Source organism: Podarcis melisellensis, assembly GCF_964234715.1.
Source record: "Podarcis melisellensis genome assembly, chromosome: 7".
NCBI classification, from domain to species: domain Eukaryota; kingdom Metazoa; phylum Chordata; class Lepidosauria; order Squamata; family Lacertidae; genus Podarcis; species Podarcis melisellensis.
In genome coordinates this window covers 85,556,495-85,576,229 of record NC_138539.1, presented here as the reverse complement: position 1 = coordinate 85,576,229, position 19,735 = coordinate 85,556,495, and the positions used below count along the sequence as shown (strand labels likewise).

The 19,735-nt window shown below is 46.6% G+C and overlaps 1 protein-coding gene across 4 annotated transcripts in view; it reads left to right on the top strand.

Moving 5' to 3' along the window:
* Positions 1-18,888, top strand: part of PCDH1 (protocadherin 1) — an 85,243-nt gene extending 66,355 nt beyond the window's left edge. For 3 of the 4 annotated variants that reach the window (XM_081917718.1, XM_081917716.1, XM_081917717.1), the window contains exons 4-5: positions 3,295-3,514; positions 14,692-18,888. In XM_081917718.1, the coding sequence (XP_081773844.1) occupies positions 3,295-3,514; positions 14,692-15,077 (606 nt within the window). In that variant the 3' untranslated portion in view covers positions 15,078-18,888. Of the gene's footprint in view, positions 1-3,294; positions 3,515-11,165; positions 11,210-14,691 lie in introns of all 4 variants that reach the window. The other variant, XM_081917719.1, reaches the window with a different exon arrangement.
* Positions 18,889-19,735: the final 847 nt, after the last annotated feature.

Here is a 19,735-nt window from a genome sequence, read left to right as displayed (position 1 = left end):
CTCATTTCTATATACAGTACAGATCAACAATTACTTTGATAAAATACATTTTTTGTTATGTGCAAATGGCTTTAGATACCTATTAGGTCCATAAATTGCCATATGGCATATATTCAACACACAAAAACCAGCAACAATTTGTTGTTGACAAAGGACAGCTGGACATATGAAGGGCCCCATTACCTTCAGGGACGCGGGTGGCAGTGTGGGTTAAACCACAGAGCCTAGGACTTGCCGATCAGAAGGTTGGCGGTTTGAATCCCCGTGACGGGGTGAGCTCCCGTTGTTTGGTCCCAACTCATGCCCACCTAACAGTTCAAAAGCACGTCAAGTGCAAGTAGATAAATATGTACCGCTCCGGCAGGAAGGTAAACGGCATTTCCGTGCGCTGCTCTGGTTCACCAGAAGCAGCTTAGTCACGCTGGCCACATGACCCGGAAGCTGTACGCCAGCTCCTTCGGCCAATAAAGCGAGATGAGCGCCGCAACCCAGGAGTCGGCCATGACTGGACCTAATGGTCAGGAATCCCTTTACCTTTTAGCTTCAGTAGCTTAGGGCCTCATCAAACCTAAATCCAGTCCTGATTGCGGTCCTGAGTCATTTAAGGCTTTATAGGTCAAAACCAGCACTTTGAATTGGGCCTGGAAGCTAATTGGCAGCCAGTGCAGTCTGGGCAGGATCAGTGCAATATGCTCAAACTGCATATTTGCAGGTATCACTGCACCACCATATTCAACCTTGCAGTAAGGACAGCAAAGAGGAGCTTCAGACCTGGTTAATCAAGAGGGTTGCCATGAACCCTGTGTGGGATGGGTGAGATCTGCCAGAGGGAGAAAGGGATTCTGAGATGGGGGGCAGAGGCAGTTCAAACACCTTGCTTGCCGTATCCAACATCCCTGCAAATCGGAACGGTTTAGACCAAGCAGTGCAATCGCTGCTTGCCAGTCCGCTGCTAAGTCATCGTGGGGTGATTTAAAGTAATGAGCAATGTCTCCACCATTTGACAGGTTGTTAGTTTCACGCCTTTCCCTGGTCGGAGCCCATCCTGCACGGTATCAGTTTCATTGGCGCTTGACAGCCCCAACTAAGAATGTTCTCTTTCATGCAGATCTAATTCAGGGGGTTTTGTATGTCTCCTACCAGATGCCAGTTGCATTCCCCTGCTAGATTGTCCGTCTCAACAACTTAGCGCATCTAAGTTATGTTGGTATAGAGCAAAAAGGACCTTGGTGGGTATGGGAGAGATTAAATTATACAGCCATCTTGCACGCTGGCAAGCTGCCACCCCCATGACATACATTTTGGGGGACTGGCATCTACTTCATCAGGTGCCTCTGTGACTATGGCACTTATGAGCAAAGAAACCACTTTGAAAGGGTACATAACTTGAAAGGAAGGGTAAAAATATGTAAAACAGTGATTTATTATAGATAGATAGATAGATGATAGATAGATAGATAGATAGATGATAGATAGATGAGAGAGAGAGAGAGAGAGAGAGAGAGAGAGAGAGAGAGAGAGAGAGAGAGAGAGAGAGAGAGAGAGAGAGATATGATAGATAGATGATAGATAGATAGATAGATAGATAGATAGATAGATAGATAGATAGATATAGATAGATTAGATAGATAGATAGATGATAGATAGATAGATAGATAGATAGATAGATAGATAGATAGATAGATGATAGATAGATAGATGATAGATGATAGATAGATAGATGATAGATAGATAGATAGATAGATAGATAGATAGATAGATAGATAGATGATAGATAGATAGATAGATTAGATAGATAGATGATAGATAGATGATAGATAGATAGATGATAGATAGATGATAGATAGATGATAGATAGATAGATAGATAGATGATAGATGGATAGATAGATGATAGATAGATAGATAGATAGATAGATAGATAGATAGATAGATAGATAGATAGAGATAGATAGATGATAGATAGATGATAGATAGATGAGATAGATAGATTAGATAGATAGATAGATGATAGATAGATAGATAGATAGATAGATAGATAGATGATAGATAGATAGATAAATAGATAGATTAGATAGATAGATTGATAGATGATAGATAGATAGATAGATGATAGATAGATGATAGATAGATGATAGATGGATAGATAGATAGATGATAGATAGATAGATAGATAGATAGATAGATAGATAGATAGATAGATAGATATAGATAGATTAGATAGATTAGATAGATGATAGATAGATAGATAGATAGATAGATAGATAGATAGATAGATGATAGATAGATAGATGATAGATAGATAGATAGATAGATAGATGATAGATAGATAGATAGATAGATAGATAGATAGATAGATAGATGATAGATAGATGATAGATAGATGAGATAGATAGATAGATAGATAGATAGATAGATAGATAGATAGATGATAGATGGATAGATGATATAGATAGATGATAGATAGATAGATAGATAGATGATGATAGATAGATGATAGATAGATAGATAGATAGATAGATAGATAGATAGATAGATAGATAGATAGATATAGATAGATGATAGATATAGATAGATACACACACACACATACACATTCACACACACCAGGGAATCTTGGAGGTTTACATGTACCTTTTATGTGCTTTCTACTTTTGAGGAGGCAGCATCACAAAGTGTGAGAAGGCATCTTGAATCTCTGCCTTATGTTTAGTACAAAGATCATTGGCATTGACTATCTTCAGGTTGCTAACAGCTCTTCGTATTTATTACTGTTGCATGTGCTGGGTACGGTCTAGCTCATCTCACGTTCTAGGTGGGCTCTCTTAATGGAGAAGTGTTTCTCAGGTTGCATTGATAAGTTGTGCTTCCTTGCTATTCATTGTAGTCAGTGGCGTCGCAACAGGGGGCGGTGCGGGCGGTCTGCCATGTCTGGGGGGTGACAAGAAGGCACCCCATGGGGGCTCGCGGTGGCGCGAGCAGCCATCACGCTGCCACAGCCGCATGTGGAGGATCCTCCATTTGTGGCTGCAGCCGTGAGCAGAGGATCCCGGCACTGTCCATATGGCGCTGGAGCGGCGGCTCCGGCAAACCGCTATGTACAGCGCATGTGCAGCATTGCTACCTTTGGCGCATGTGCCGTACGTAGCAATGCCACACATGCGCCGTACATAGCGGTTTGCTGCCCCGGGTGTCACGGCGCCTTCGTTCGCCCCTGATTGTAGTGGCAACATTTTACAGTTCACCTATGGAATATGTTTTTGTGATTTCTTGTTTTGTTTTTGTTTTTGCGCAGTTACCTCATCGCCGAGTGACATTCTCTGCAGCCAATCAGGCGCAAGATCTGCAGGACCCCTCCCAACACAGTTACTATGACAGTGGCCTTGAGGAGTCAGAAACACCAAGCAGCAAGTCGTCATCGGGGCCCCGCATTGGACCACTGGCTTTGCCGGAGGATCACTATGAGCGCACCACGCCAGACGGCAGCATTGGGGAAATTGAGCACCCTGAGAATGGTAAGGAACCTGCTCAAAATGGCTAAGGCTCTTTAGGAAACCCACCAGTATGAGTAGAGCTGTGTCCCACTTGCCAAAGAGCGTGCACTGCTGCTACCAAAGCAAGGGACAGAGCAGGATTGTGCATTGGACGTGAACAGTGGCGGGCAAATACTTTAGTAGTAAATTTGCTGTAAAAATTGGGACAGATCAATATCCAAAGAGTGGATAGGGGCAGGAATGACAGGAGCAGAAGACACACAGAGAGGGTTTCAGGACACAAGTTTGTAGCAGACTATTCAGCATATGGATGGATTTACTGTATTTTTCGCTCTATAAGACGCACCAGACCACAAGATGCACCTAGTTTTTGGAGGAAGAAAACAAGAAAAAAAATATTCTGAATCTCAGAAGCCAGAACAGCAAGAGGGATCGCTGCGCAGTGAAAGCAGCAATCCCTCTTGCTGTTCTGGCTTCTGGGATAGCTGCGCAGCCTGCATTCGCTCCATAAGACGCACACACATTTCCCCTTACTTTTTAGGAGAGAAAAAGTGAGTCTTATAGAGCAAAAAATACGGTACTCCATACCAATCCATGAGTTTGCTATGATCTGCATTCCGTTCAGTCTACCTTCCCACTTAACTTGGTGTAATTCTCAACATAATTTCTGATTTGGTGCATGCCTTTTTTTTGTGCACCGTTTTCAGTTTGCTGGTGGTTACTGATGCACACCAGAATATATGCACACTGCAAAAAGTGACCTTGATGTGATGACACAATAGGATTCACATTCCTTTCCGTGTTGTAAATTAGTCACTCCCCAGATGTACTGGTGCACATCGGTAAACTGTAAGAAAAGAAGATGCAGCCTGTGGACCTCAGAAAAATGCAAAGTCCTGAAAACAAAGTGGAAGAATAGCAGATCACTAATGCATCAACATGGGACGTGGGTGGCGCTGTGGGTTAAACCACAGAGCCTAGGACTTGCCAATCATAAGGTTGGCAGTTTGAATCCCCGCGACGGGGTGAGCTCCTGTTGCTCGGTCCCAGCTTCTGCCAACCTAGCAGTTCGAAAGCACATCAAAGTGCAAGTAGATCAATAGGTACCACTCCAGCGGGAAGGTAAACGGCATTTCCGTGCACTGCTCTGGTTTGCCAGAAGCGGCTTAGTCATGCTGGCCACATGACCCGGAAGCTGTACGCCGGCTCCCTCGGCCAATAAAGCGAGATGAGCACCACAACCCCAGAGTCGGCCAGGACTGGACCTAACGGTCAGGGGTCCCTTTACCTTAATGCATCAACACTTATGTAGAAACGAAACCCCGAAACACAGACAGAAATTTGCATGTTGAGCAGCAGCTCGGGTACATGCTTGCCTTTGGCTGCTAAGGATTAAAGAAGTAGGAGGGAAGAAAAAGAGGAAGCCAAAAATAACCCACCTCAATTTATTATTAAGATTTCCAGCACCACTTGAATGAAATAATGCACCCCACTGAATTTGAATGGCGGGGGGAGGGGCAGCAGGAGGTTAAGTAACAGGGAGAGAAGATGTTTGTGTGTGTGTGTGTGAAAGTTTTGAGTGTGAGTGTGCTTTTGGGGAGTGTGTGTAAAAGACAGGGTGATCCTGAAAGAGAGAACTGTGGGTTAAGGAATGGTTTTATGCTTTTGGCATCACCCCCCACCTCTGCCTTTGTCCTTGGGTTCTGGGGCAAGTTAACTGTCTCCTTAGCTAGTATCACCACTTTTCCTTCTGTGAAATGGGTTCCTGTTAGAGCATAAAACTGGCTTAAAAGAGGTGATTTTGCACATTGGGTATCAGATCCTTTCCCCTGCCTTGCACTCAGGTTTGGAGACACATACGTTTCATGGTCTTGCAGAGAGATTGTTCGTTTGTTTATTAAATTTATAGCCTGCCCTTCCTCCTGCAAGAACCTGGGTGTGGGGCGGGAAAATATATATAATATACCTGCATTCAGGTGTTACATGATGTTGTGCTAAAATATAGTATCCACAAATAAATCCAGGGCCAGAAACAAGTAAAAAGATGTCTGAAAGACAATAATATGAACAGGTAAGGCTTGCCTCACAATTGTATTTCCATGTTAGAAAAGGCTTGCCCTGTTAAATTTGTGCCAGCCACACAGTCGTTAAAAGCACAAGAAATCATTCACTTTGTTCCTGTTCCTGTACTTCTCACTGCCAGCTGCTCCTGTTGGAAGAGAACAAATCTCTTAATCAGGGAAGATACAGAAAATCCCTCACATTCCTTCCTTCTGGTTGCTTAGCAACAGTGATTAAGTGACTAAGCATCCTTAGCAACAGCAGTGCCTCCATATCTGCCTAATAAACCTTAGAATGTTGCCTCCATGTTCTGCTTTCTTTAAAGATGTTGAACTGACTCCTTTTTAAAAATGTAAGCTAGGAGCCCAATGGAGGCAGGGAGAGAATGAACATGAAGATGAACTAGAAATTATTCAAAGTTCTACTCCAAAATGAACTTAATTCACCTTTAGTTTACCTGACAACTTTGGGAAACTACTTTTGTGTGAAGTTCAGATTTTTTTCCCCAGCTAGTTCAGTGAACTTGGGTCAGCTGAAGGAGTTCATTCCAAGCACTGAAGATCCCTCCACGTTCTTCTGCAATAGTACCTCAGTCCATCCTAGGTGCTGGATTTAAGGTGCTGCCTTAAATGTACCTAACATAATGTACCATAAGGAAAAAGGATAAGTCCCTCATTTGATGATTTTATTCACTAAGCAAGTCCAGGTATTTTATGTCCACCAAAAATCCATAGCTGACAGCTCCAACTGGTTTCCCTCAGACCTTCAGAATATATTGAAGAACATTTTTGAGCCATTCTGCAAGTTTCACATACCATTTTGATAGACTTGGGTGGTAGAATTCTAGACACTGGGTGATATTCAACTACGTTTTACTTAAAGTTGACTTACTTGTTGAAGTTAATGGGCCTAAGTTAAGCCATGTTCATTAATTTCAATGGGTTTACTCTGAGTAAAACATCAGATTGCGGGGGGGGGAGAGAAGGGTCATATTTTTGGATACTTCCTCACGTAAAAACTCCCTGCATGTAAGCTCCGGGGAGGGGAATGAAATTGGACAAAATACATGTCAAAGTCCATTCATTACATTTATTTATACCAGGATACAATTCCTCCCAAAGTAACATAAAGATACATCAACAAAATCACAATAATAATATTGTTTACTCTTTTTATCCACACACCATAGTACAGTAATGTACGCATGCATCTGTATACCATTGCACTGTAAGAACTATATAAGGTAAAGGTACCCCTGCCCGTGCGGGCCAGTCTTGACAGACTCTAGGGTTGTGCGCTCATCTCACTCTATAGGCCGGGAGCCAGCGCTGTCCGCAGACACTTCCGGGTCACGTGGCCAGCGTGACAAGCTGCATCTGGCGAGCCAGCGCAGCACACGGAACACCGTTTACCTTCCCGCTGGTAAGCGGTCCCTATTTATCTACTTGCACCTGAGGATGCTTTCGAACTGCTAGGTTGGCAGGCACTGGGACCGAACGACGGGAGCGCACCCCGCCGCGGGGATTCGAACCGCCGACCATGCGATCGGCAAGTCCTAGGCGCTGAGGTTTTACCCACAGCGCCACCCACGTCCCTGTAAGAACTATATAGTGAATTCTTAATGATTGGCTGGACTTCAGTTCCTGCACAGAAGCATCCTCTTTGCAAAGTTTTCACATTTTGCATTTCCACTTACTGTGCTGTCGTATTTGCAGAAAATAAATGAGGAGGAGTCCCTGATCTCAGGTGAAACATCATAGCAAACATGTAGCCTAGCTAGATGAATGGAAGGGCTGGCTCCAGGTTGTTGTAGTTCTTTGGGCAACCAAACATTAGTAGACCCTCTTTGGCACCGCCCCTTGCTTCTTGTTGATCTGGATCCTGAACCAAAAGCATAGACTGCTCTATTGGACTGCTCCATTCATTATGCTCTCTTTATGTCAGTAGTGTTTATATCCTTCAAACTATACAAAGCCCATTACTGAATATTCCAAATACATTTACCAAGGAAGAAGCCCCCACACTGAACACAGTGGGACTTAATCCTGAGCAGACATACAAAGCATTCTGTGGCACAGATCTGCTGCAAAGTGCACTGTTTGCCTGCCAGCCTGAGATTCCAGTGGGTGGCTATAGACTGTGAGGAAAGATGGATCTGAGATTTGGAGGTGATGCATCTAAGGAGGGAAGAACTCACAACAGCAAGGGGAAGAAAGAGAGACATGATTAGGCTGGAAACAGAAGATGGAGAAGCAGGGAGACCCTGAGGCTTCTGCTAGGCTTGCTTGCCAAGAGAGAAGGGAGATTTACTACCTGTCCTTGGGTGGCGGCTTAATGGGTTGGCGTCAAGGCAGTAGAAACAATTGAAACAATTTGTCTTTGTTTTGCACCACCTGCATGCTCTCCCCTTCTGTCTTAACCACTGATTATCCAATGCCTGAAACCTTTGGGTTGTAGCCAATGTTGTTTCTACTCAGAGTAAACCCACTGAAATGAATTGACATGACTAGCTTAGCTCCATTAATTCCAGTGCCTTACAGGCCTCTTCCAATTCCTTCACTTGGGATCTGTTTGCATTTACCTCCAAATCTTTTCCCTGGGATGCTTCTGAATCTGAGGCAGGGAGGGCGACCAAAATGATCAAAGGTCTGGAAACCAAGCCTTATGAGGAACGGTTGAAGGATCTGGGTATGTTTCGCCTGGAGAAGAGGAGACTGAGAGGAGATAGGATAGCCATCCCCAAATATATTAAGAGCTGTCACATGAGAGATGGAGCACTCCTGCTCTGGAGGGGAGGACTCCAACCAATGGCTTTAAGTTACAAGGAAGCAGATTCCGGCTTAACATCAGGAGGAACTTTCTGACACTAAGAGGTGTTCAACAGTTGAATGGACTCAGAAGGTGGTGCGCTCCCCTTCCCTGGTGGCTTTTAAGCAGAGATGGGATGGCCATCTGCCAACGATGCTTTAGTTGAGATTATTGCATTGCAGAGGGTTGGAGTAGGCCCTTCCAACTCTACTAGCTAGCTATTATTCCTAGCTCTGGGCTTAGGGAATATGTTGTTTCCAGCTACGGTGTTTTCCTTTTATGGGTCCCTCCTGCTGCAAATGCAAAACAAACATTAGCAGCATCAATAAATGTAAGTTCCTACAGCAATCTTGCTGCCTTCTCTACAGCGGCAGGAAGTTCCATTGATGAACATTCTGCTTACTCTGAGTTCTTTGATGCTTATTCTGTCAGGGAATAAATGCAAAAAAAGTAACTGCACACTGCGCATTAAAGAGAAAGCTCATTAGCAGTAAATGCTTTGAAACAAACACTGGGGGAAAGGTGCTTTCAGGAAAGGCATCACCAAATGTTCTGCACCAGTGCGGGCAGTAATAGATGTCAACAGTAGCAGAATGTAAGCATCATAGCCAAACAATGGAGGGACCTGTCAGAAGTAAGCATGGACCAATGGTACCAAATAGTATGGGAAACAGCCCTACTAGAAAAATTAACCAATAAACTGAAACCGACACGGGGACAAATAGAAGAAGACACCTTCACCCTGGTATGGCTCCCCTTTATCACATACACAGCCCAACAAGACAATGACAAAAATCCACCAACAGCATACAAATCAGTATGGCTAACCTGATCCAAAACACCCACCCACCCCACTCTCATATGAAAACAAAGACCACCACAACCAACCACAAATGAACAGCCACACCCCAGGCCAACCCCAACCTCTCTCACCACCAAAGGAAGACAAGTGAACAGCAAAGAACCTGCACAAGCAGCGCTGACACAAAACCCTACATATAGTAGTAAAATAGAAACCTGACCCCACTCCCACCTATCTTCCCCCCCTCCACCTCTTTCCCCCTTTTCTTCCTAATGTCTCAACAAATGAAACTGATTTGTAAAAATGTTACATGGGGAGGGGGGGGGACAAGAGAGAGACATTGCAAACACTTTTGTAAATCAAGAAAATCTTTAATAAGAAAATTTTTTAAAAACAGTAGCAGAATTTCTCATAAGGGGGCCTCAAATAAACAATCACTAGCTGCTCTTCCCCAATAGAAACTTCTAAGCTCCCTGTGGAAATCTTAGGGTGCTTTGCAAGACCCAACCATGTCATTACAATTTTAGTACCGTCAAGCTCAGACCCGGACGCCAGACTCTGGAGGGGGAGGAGTCAGAGGTTGGAGGAGATGGAAGCCTTTCCCTCTCTCCAAATTGCCCCAAATTTGAGACAGGAGTTCCACCCTCTTCCCCGCTTCCTGTGGGAGAAAGAGTGCTGTTGGAGTCCAGGGAGGGCTCTGGGCCACAGCCTAGGGAGACTGAGCAGGATGCAGAGGGGGAGGCCGGTCCAGCGCTCTCTCCCAGGGGAAGGCAGCACCTATGGGGAGGCAGGAGACCCAACCATCTAGATGCAGCACCTGACTGGAGGCAAGACCTGCAAGAAGAGATTCTCATGAGTAAGGACTGCACCCCACCTGAGCTTTAAAGCTTGGCTGGTGGGTGTGAAGACTTGTTGGAACAACTTCTCAGCTCCCACGAAGTCCGGAACTCCTTCTTGCTGATCCTGGATTCACAAGCCTTGGCCCTGGTTCCTAGGCTCACGCCCCAGGTGCCTTTCCACTTGCATGCCTGTTTTTATTGAATTCCCGTATTTTTCACTCTATAAGACGCACCAGACCACAAGACGCACCTAGTTTGCTGTTCTGGCTTCTGGGATAGCTGCGCAGCCTGCATTCACTCCATAAAACGCACACACATTTCCCCTTACTTTTTAGGAGGAAAAAAGTGAGTCTTATAGAGCAAAAAATACAGTAGTTTCCTTGGGACCTTTGAATCTGTTAGCTCAAAGGGCAGAGTGGACTGTGCTGTCTGCTTTCCCTGCTGCTCAATCTGTTCAGCTGCTTAATTTGCCTGTTAGTTTGGGTCTCCCCAGGCCCAGTCCATCCCTCTAATCTTTACACAAGTGTGCCTGGCCCACAGTTTGGGATTCGCTGTGTGAAAATGCAGGTTAGGAGCACAAACCTTGTCAATTTGGGAAGGGGGCGGGGAGAAGATTGTAAAAGGTGTTGACGTGAATCAGAATACTCGTGGGTTTCAGAACTGGCTGTTTCTGGGGGAGGCCAGGATCAGGTCTCGGAGAGATAGCATTGCCCTACTTTGGTGGTGAAAGCCCCATGGGATTGCTGGGTGGGCAGGTGGAACAGTGAACGCTTAGGGAGTTGAGAGTGGGGCTGTATCCTGAGCAGTGCCGGATTTACGTATGAGCTAAACAAGCTATCGCTTAGGGCCCCACTCTCTTGGGACCCCCAAAAAAATTACAGGGAAGAAAAAACTGGATGTACATTTCCAAAATATAAGATAAAAAACAAAGAAAATAAAACCTACATACCGCAACAGTGGCAAATGGCATTAGATACCTATTAGGTCCACAAATGACCATATAGCATATGTTCAACACAAAAAACAGCAACAATTTGTTGTTGACAAAGGACAGCTGGACATATAAAGGGCCCCGTGACCTTCAGTAGCTTAGGGCCTCATCAAACCTAAATCCGGCCCTGATCCTGAGTGACCCTCTCCTCCTTTTTCTGCTCCTCATTAGTGTCCCCCGAATGGAGCAGACTGTGAAGGGGGCTCTGCACCCAGGTAGGTGTGCATGGCTTTCCAGGGAGAGAGGGGGCTCAGGGACCTACGGATCCCCCCCACACCTTGCGAGGGTTTCGGGGAGGCAATGGAAGTGGGGCTCCAGGAAGCGCAGCCCCGCTTGGAGCAGCATGGAGATGTTTTGGGAGGCAGCATTGGGAGATGGAACAAAGGCACTGCTGGCAAACTGGCGTGGGTGGAAGTGCGAGGTGAGAGAGAGAGAGAGAGAGAGAGAGAGAGAGAGAGAGAGAGAGAGAGAGAGAGGTGCTTCCGCTTTGCTGCTACCAAAAACGGGGCAAAGCCAAACAGAAACGTTCAGTGCTGCATGACTTGGGGAAACGCATGCTCTTGGGGGCAAAGAGTGCAACAGGCGACAGCTGATGCAATTTCAAAAGCTAAGGAAGGGAGGATACTGGCATGTTCTGAGCCTCCCTGCAGATATATTATCCAGTCCCTTTGCTTTTTCTTCCCAAGCCTCTGTTGTCGCTGGAATCTCTGGGCGACGGAGAGCAAAGGGAAAGGGAGGTGGCTGAGCTCGTGATTTTCATCTTTATTATTCTTCATTGATTTGCTTATTCATTAAAGTGCTTTAGTCCGCTTTCCCATCTGTGTGAATCCTATGCCGTGATTATAGTATATATCTCACAAATGCCAATGGGCAAGAGGAATCAGTCTTGGCATTTTGGGCGTGGTTGTGTGGGAGGGCAGGAAAGGTGATCCAAGTGATCCCTTGAGACAAAGCAGTGAACACGTGGAGCATTCAGAAGTATAGGTGTAACCCGATTTCCTGGTTAGCATAAGCCTTAGGGGACATTAGCAGAGCTAGCATTGGAGTGCTCAGGATGGGTGAGAGAAGGGGATTATTTTATTTTATTTTATATTTATTTTATTTTATTATTTTATTTTATTTTATTTTTTATTGTAGTGTAGTGTAGTGTAGTGTATCTGCCTGCAGTCTGCAACACACCAGTATTTTATAGCCTTTTACAAGTTGTTAGGGCAACTTTAAAGTGGGACATGGCAAACTTCCAAAATATCTCTCTCTCTCTCTCTCTCTCTCTCTCTCTCTCACACACACACACACACACACACACACACACACACACACACACACAATATCTTAGACTGACTTGTCCTTCCTTAATTGGTAGTGACAATAATTAGCGCGAATAATTGGTATCTGAGCTTGCAGGAATGGGCTCATAAATAGAGATATTGCAGGGTATTTTTAAGCATGTATAGTAGTGGGGAGTTCTCCTCCTCTGGCCCTTGTGAATTCCCTTCTAGTGAGCTCAAAGTGTCACCACTTTTCTGTTTGTCCAGCCTGCTTCTTCACCCTCAGGGCACGGATCCCTTGGCCCACCTCACCCATTCTGTGCCCCTTCTTAGTAAAGGAAAGCAATTGCAGGTGATGGAATCATTTGGAAAAAAAACCAAACACAGTACATCCCCCTCCACTGAAGCTTCACAAAGCAGTGAGGTTTCTGTGGGGGGCAGCGGGAGGTAGGGAGGGTTAAGTATCCATGGCTGGAAAATCAGATGGCACAGAATGCAGAAAATATGAACTCGGGCATGCAGTTACTATTTTGGAAATCTGGATGTTTTTATTTAAATGTAAATACTAATTTTTTTAAAAAAAAAAATCACATTTAAATTAAAGTACATTTCTCACAATATTGCTTCATAGTGTGGGTTTTATTTTAATATAAGGCTAAGCCCTCCTCTTTGCATGATTAAAAATACCCTTCCCCAATGAAAAATTCTTTCTATAAAAGCATGGCGAGAGATCTGTTATGCACCTTTGGCCCAAACAGCTACAGTTGGGCAGAAGCGATAAACACCTAAAAGCAGAAACATATAATTTATTTAAGTAGTCTGAGCCACTTTTTCTTTTCCATCTAGGCACCCCTGCGAGATAGGCCAGCATGGGACAGAATGACTGTCCAAGTCCCCTGGCAGCCTTCACAGCTGAGCTGGGAGCTGAATCCAGGTTTCCCTAGTTGAAGTTCAACTCCGTCCTCTACACCATAATACTAGTGAGGTGCCTTGCAAGTACTTAGGCATCGAGGGTTCAGTTCTGTGCATGAAAATATTCTCATCGCAACATACATATATATGTTTATTTTTCTATGTCCACGTCAGCTGTAGCCTAGGCAGGGGAACAGCTGCCACCTTGGGGAGCGGCCGCTGGTTTTTGGTGCCCAGGTGCCCCCTTGGGGAGGAGAGGTGAGCTTTGCTGGCAAATAAAGGAAATCTGGCTGAAATGAGAACTGGTACTACGATCCTGTAGGGTGTGGGGTCGGGGGTATGTTTGTGCATAAGCACATGTGCAAAAACCAAACCAAACCAGAGGTAAACAGAAAGACAGAGTTCTTTAGACTGGCCTAAGCTATAGGCTTGGTTTGCACATGAAGGAAAATAAGATGAAAGAATCTCGGAGGAGTTAGACTGTATAGCCATTTCAGACTCTTAAGTGGGAGGAATGCCATTTTTTAAAAAAAGTTAAAAATCTGCAGTTAAAAAAACAACCCTTTCGGGATAAATTTTCTCTCTAGCATGTAAAGATTTTCCTAATGTAGAAGAGCAGTCACATATCTGATCCCTCTGCTACAGTCTGAAGTGTTAGAGTTCATTTTGCCCCATCTGGACTCAGCTATATATCAGTCCAGCCTCATTCTGTTGTCTGGACCAGGCCTCAGTCTTTTTGCCTGTAATACAATGGGAAACAGGAGGCGCTGGGGGTTAAACCACAGAACCTAGGACTTGCCAATCAGAAGGTCGGCGGTTCGAATCCCCGTGACGGGGTTAGCTCCCGTTGTTCAGTCCCAGCTCCTACCAACCTAGCAGTTCGAAAGCACGTCAAAGTGCAAGTACAGTAGAAGGTAAATGGCATTTCCGTGCGCTGCTCTGGTTCGCCAGAAGCGGCTTAGTCATGCTGACCATGTGACCTGGAAGCTGTATGCCAGCTCCCTTGACCAACAAAGCGAGATGAGCGCCACAACCCCAGAGTCGGCCACGACTGGACCTAATGGTCAGGGGTCCCTTTACCTTTATAGTAATACAATTCACCTAACCCATGAGGGCTAGTGCTTTGCTTGACTCTCTAGTCAGTTGCAGACCGTGGGTCCTCAACTTTCAGTGGCGCCCTGCAGAACGCCAAAATTTGGCACCCTCTCGCCTTGCATTCTGCATCCTAGTGGTGCCACACACCCCAAGGCTCTGTGCCCAGAGTGACTGAACCAGTTGTGCTCCCTAACTCTGCCTCTGCTCCAGTCCTCACTTCTGGTACTTCTTCTGTGACAAATGCAGCACTGCAATAATGGAAAAGACTGGTGAGGAAGATGGCTCCTGAGGGTGTGTACTCCCAGGCATGATTTGCCTGACGTTTGGCCATAGCGGCTTCTCAGACTGTGTACTGTGTCTCTATGCGTGTTTAATCCTCCTCCCTCTCCTTCCTTTTTTGTTGTTGTTGTTGTGTTGTGCAGATCTCCGGCCTCTGCCTGACGTAGCCATGACAGGGAACTGCACCCGGGAATGCACAGAGTTTGGTCACTCTGACACCTGCTGGATGCCAGGTCAGTCCTCTCCAAGCCGGAGGCCCAAGAACGCCCTCAAACTCTCCACATTTGTGCCTTATCAAGACAGAGGGAGTCAAGAACAAGTTGGGAATGGCAGCCCCAGACTCTCAGAAGAGCGCAACACCAAAATGGCTAACCTCCACCTGCTCCCCACGTACAGTGCCTTCTCCAACAGTAGCCATGAGCCCTGCAAGGACTCCCCCATGGAGGAAATCCCTCTGACCCAGACCTCGGACTTCCAGGCAGCCACCACACCATCGTCCCAAACTGCCAAGCGGGAGATCTACCTGTGAGATGAAGAGGACCGTGGAAGGTGCCTGCGAAACACCTCAGACCAGTGTCTGGATTTCAAAGAAGAATAAAAAGAAGGGACTTTTCAAACTGTGATGCTTTATCGCTCGCATTGGTGGTTCTGTGCCTGCCAGGTGAGAATGCCTTGCCTAAGCCCTGGGCACAGGAACACTTTTTTATGAACTCATTGCTCCCAGGGCAAGAGAACCGATGTCAACATGAATTTCCAAGCTCTCAGTAGAGTGGTCCCTAGATGCCTGGAAGGAGGGAGAGAGGAAGGTAGCGAAGAGGGCTTGGCCTCATGGCTTCAGGGCTGGGGGTGGGGGGAAGGGCTGAGTTACCAAAGGTCCACGTAGACTTGGTGGAGTCCATTGGGCACAGGGCCAAGGGCACCTGGCGCAGGTCCAGGGGGAAAAGCTGCCTCTCTTGTTACTGTAGACTCCTGTAAATATGAATCTTAGGAATGACATTTGCGTCCTGCCTGATCAGAAGTTTTATTGTCCTTGAAACAAAAAGACTTTGAAACAAAACAAAACCACAGGGAGCAATTTCCAGCTTGAATCTTTCACCACACAGAAGAGCACATGGGAGCAAGTGCTTCCAAGCAACCCACCCTCGCCTTCCACAGTGTAAAAAGGATGGGGCACTGGCTGGTGAGGGGAGAGCTCTGGCCGGTCGCCAGCACTGGGCAGAAGGGCATTGCAGAGCTTTCAACCCCAATCTCTTTCCAGACTTCAGCAACTCTTCTCGTCACATGTGAGGAGGAGGAGGAGGAGCCTTAGAGCTGCTGGTTGTGGGTTTCATCTGGTCCTCCCTTGCCCCTGCCCCCTGGACAGTGGAGCTAAGGCCAGCTGGAAAGGTGGAAGAGACGTCCAACCCCCTAACTTCCCAGTATCTCTTCTGCCTCGTGCGAGGCAGGGAACTCCCATGGGGTCACTGGGCCCCAGCGCCATGATCCCGGCCTTTGAAAAGTCTGCCTGTAAGCCACCATTGCCTTTGTGAATGGAGCTTTGACTCAGGGTCACATTGGGGGCCACGAGGCCTCTGCATGCTGGAGTCACCCCCTCCCTCCCTCTGCCTTGAGACCAGAGAGCCAGCCTCAAGGGCTCCAGTGTTCTCTTTGGGTGCCACAGGTTTAGCCACATAGGAACTCTCTGGCGGTACCTTGGTTCCAGCAGGGCCCTATAACAAATAATGGAGCTACCCTTGGAAGCATTGATCCCCACAGTGGGTTGTCCCCTTGGATGGGTGAAAAGACCAGCCCCAATTGGGCGAGGGGCACTCTTCCACCTCCAGCCACCCATGGGCTGCTCAAGTAACTTGGTTCTTCAGTTGCTCGTAGGTGTCCTGACTTAATTGGACCTGGCTCCAGATAGCCAAGAGCTCGTGGCCACCCCTGCCCATCCACCTGTCCACCCTGCGAGCGGTGGGGCTTCATTCCAATCTGCATGGCAATGGAGGATACAACTGTTTGCCCCGCACAACGTCCATTGGTAGAAACTCCAGTGTGGGACCTCTGTTCACCTGACCACTGATACTTGTTGGGCCCGGCTCAGCCCTCTTGGTCCCTGCATTGGACTTGGTTCTTCTGGTGCCCATAGACCCTGCCCCCTCCCCCCACATTTTACCATGGGTCATGGATGTGTTCTTCTTAGCTGGGCTGCAGGAGGCAGACTGGTCGTCACCCTTTGCTGTGTCTCTGTTCAACTTTCTCTGTTGCATGGATCTGGGGAGAAGGGGGAAGCACCTCGTGGTATCTGCAGGGATACTTCTCCTTAGCTTTTGTGGTACAGTTGTGTGTGTGTGTGTGTGTGTGTGTGTGTGTCCGGGCTGACAGTCTGGAAGCAGGTAGGTGGGGAGGAGCAGTCTCCAAGACTGAGCCAGAAGCTTTATAGGACCCTCTTGTCCCATTGTGTCATCTGGCTCCCACCAAGTAGGTTGCTAAACTATCATCTTCTGACCATCGGCATTGGTGACACCAAAGTGCAGAACAGAGCAAACAAGCATCTTCCTTCAATGGCTGCCACCAACCAGAGAATTAGGTGTCTGGATCTCGGTACTAGAGTCCTCCATTTGCGATCCCTGGTGACTTGCAGTCTGCACGAGAGCAAAGGACTTTCCTGTTCTGTTGCCTACATCTCTGAGACTCAGGGCTGGTCCAGAAGCAACTCACAGATAGTAGGGGGCGCCTTGCACTACCTATTTATTCTGGTACCAAGAGGCTGGGTGACCAGTGGTGAGCTTTGACCTCAAAGGAGCTGGAAATGGCTGTTCTTTCCATACCCACTCAAACACAAGCTTATATCTGCTCTGCCCAGGGATCAAAGGGATTTCAGCCACCCATCCTGAACCATACATTGTCCTTTCCAGACACTTTAAAGTGCCACTCTAAGGTGGAGAGGGGGCAGGACCCTCTCGCTCTTCCATATTATTACTTCCCTGCTGTGGAAGGCATAGACGGGAGCCAGGCTCACTCACCAGGGAATACCTGTGGTTCCCAGGTAAGGTTACCTTATTTCATTTTTAATAATAATAATAATAATAATGCCTATGGAATGGGACATTCAAATAGGCCTGTCCATAAGTTGGGCCTGCTGAAAGAAAGCAAAAAGAACACAACGGAAAAGCCCAGGCCTTTCGCTTGACAATGGGCATTTTAAGGCTGCCCTCAGCCGAACGCTGCTCCCATCCTTGGATGCATTTGCCACAGGGCTCCGGGGAGCAAAATGAGCATGTGCCAAGCAGGCTAGGGTTGCTTGTCCCCTTCTCAGTTAGGCAAAGGCCGATACGTGAATGTGAATGACAGGCTGGATCAATCCACACTGGTGTATCTGGTGGTATCTGACATGGTGTGTGTGCGTGTGTGAGTGTGTGTGTGTAGAGTCTTCCACCTCTTCCCTCCTGGTTTGCCCCTGGAAAATTGGATAAAAGAAGGCAGAGGGAGGAAAGAGAAGGGGGCTTGGTCTCTGGTCCCATGAAGGAAAACCATGAGGAAAACCACGTTCAAGACATAGCTGCCTCCCGCGTGCGGCAGAAGAGGTGAGGATGTTTTGGGGGGACAGCGGTAGTGCCCTTGGGCTGAAAGGCCACGGAATAGGGAGGTGCCACAGGGTGGTGCAGGCAATCTCCAAAAGCCCAGGTGCCACCAGGAGAAGCTCATTTTGCACAAGTCAAAGCCAGAAGGAGAGAGCCTATGTGCGCAGGGGAGGAGGAGGAGGAGGAGCTCAAGGGTCCTGGGCTAGACAAGCACATTGAAGGGCGAGGGGGGAGGGAAGGACACTTTTGAGCACTGCACTAGGACAAGCCAGGGGTAAAACCAAAGGTGGGAGGCCAGGCACAGGCCAGCTGTGTAAGATGGAGCCAAGTGACCCCTTTGTAGCTCTTCGTGTTGGTTCTATTTATATGAGATTTCAGTTCCTTGCTTGTGATGCCTTGTTTTTTGTACAGTTTTATGTACATGCAGGTGTAGCTTTTTCTAAAAGGAGGAATCCTACGGCAGAATAAAGAGTACCCAACTATTTTTCAGAAGGTGACCTATGTTTAGGCGCTGCCTCTCTTGCTAAGGTTGTATTGCTCTCAATGTGATGCATTTCCCTTGCACTGGGACGGCCTTGGGCCCGGGGCTTCGTTCTCCCCAGGCGCCATGAGCACAATTGATTCCCTTGTAATCCTTTTTGTTTGGAACAGTGAGCATGACACCTCGTGAGCCCTTTTCTGTTCTCTTCCATTCTGTTTGTTTGCTGAGCTGTCAGATGACAAACTCCACTGTAATTAGCCCTCCCAAAGCTTTACAATAAAAATGTGAAAACCTTCTGGCTTGATCCGATTTATTGTCTCGGCAGATCAGTTAGGTTAGGTGTCAGATATATATACCCTGGGCTTCTTTTCAGATCATTTCTGAAGGACAAAATATGCAACCAGGAAGACCCATGACTAGATCTCCGTGTGTGTGTGTGTGTGTGTAAAACACCACGAGGCTGTAAATAAGGGTTAGTTAGCCTGGAGCAGTAGCACCAGAAGGAGAGAAGGGGATTCAATGAATTCTCCCAGCTCAGTGACCCCTGCCAGTTGATATTTGTCCCACAGGAGGGAAAGACATCCATACTATGCCCATTTTCATAGCAGGGGGAAAAACAGTCGTGTAGTAAACTTAGTTTAAATATATCTGACTTGCCTTTTAGGGCAAAGTTCTCATAAGGCATTTTGCAGACAGAAGTTAAAGGCTGGCAAAATGTTAAAGGCTGGCAACTTAATAATAATAATAATAATAATAATAATAATAATAATAATAATAATAATAATAATTTATACCCCGCCCACTCTGGGCAGCTTCCAACAGCATATTAAAATACAATAACCTATTAAACATTAAAAGCTTCCCTCAACAGGGCTGCCTTCAGATGTCTTCTAAAAGTCTGGGAGTTGCTTTTCTCTTTGACATCTGCTCGGAGGGCATTCCACAGGGCGGGTGCCACTACCGAGAAGGCCCTCTGCCTGGTTCCCTGTAACTTGGCTTCTCGCAGCAAGGGAACCACCAGAAGGCCCTCAGCGCTGGACCTCAGTGTCCGGGCAGAACGATGGGGGTGGAGACGCTCCTTCAGGTATACTGGACCGATTTTATTCTGGCATAATATGGATCCACTTCATTGTGGATCCAGTG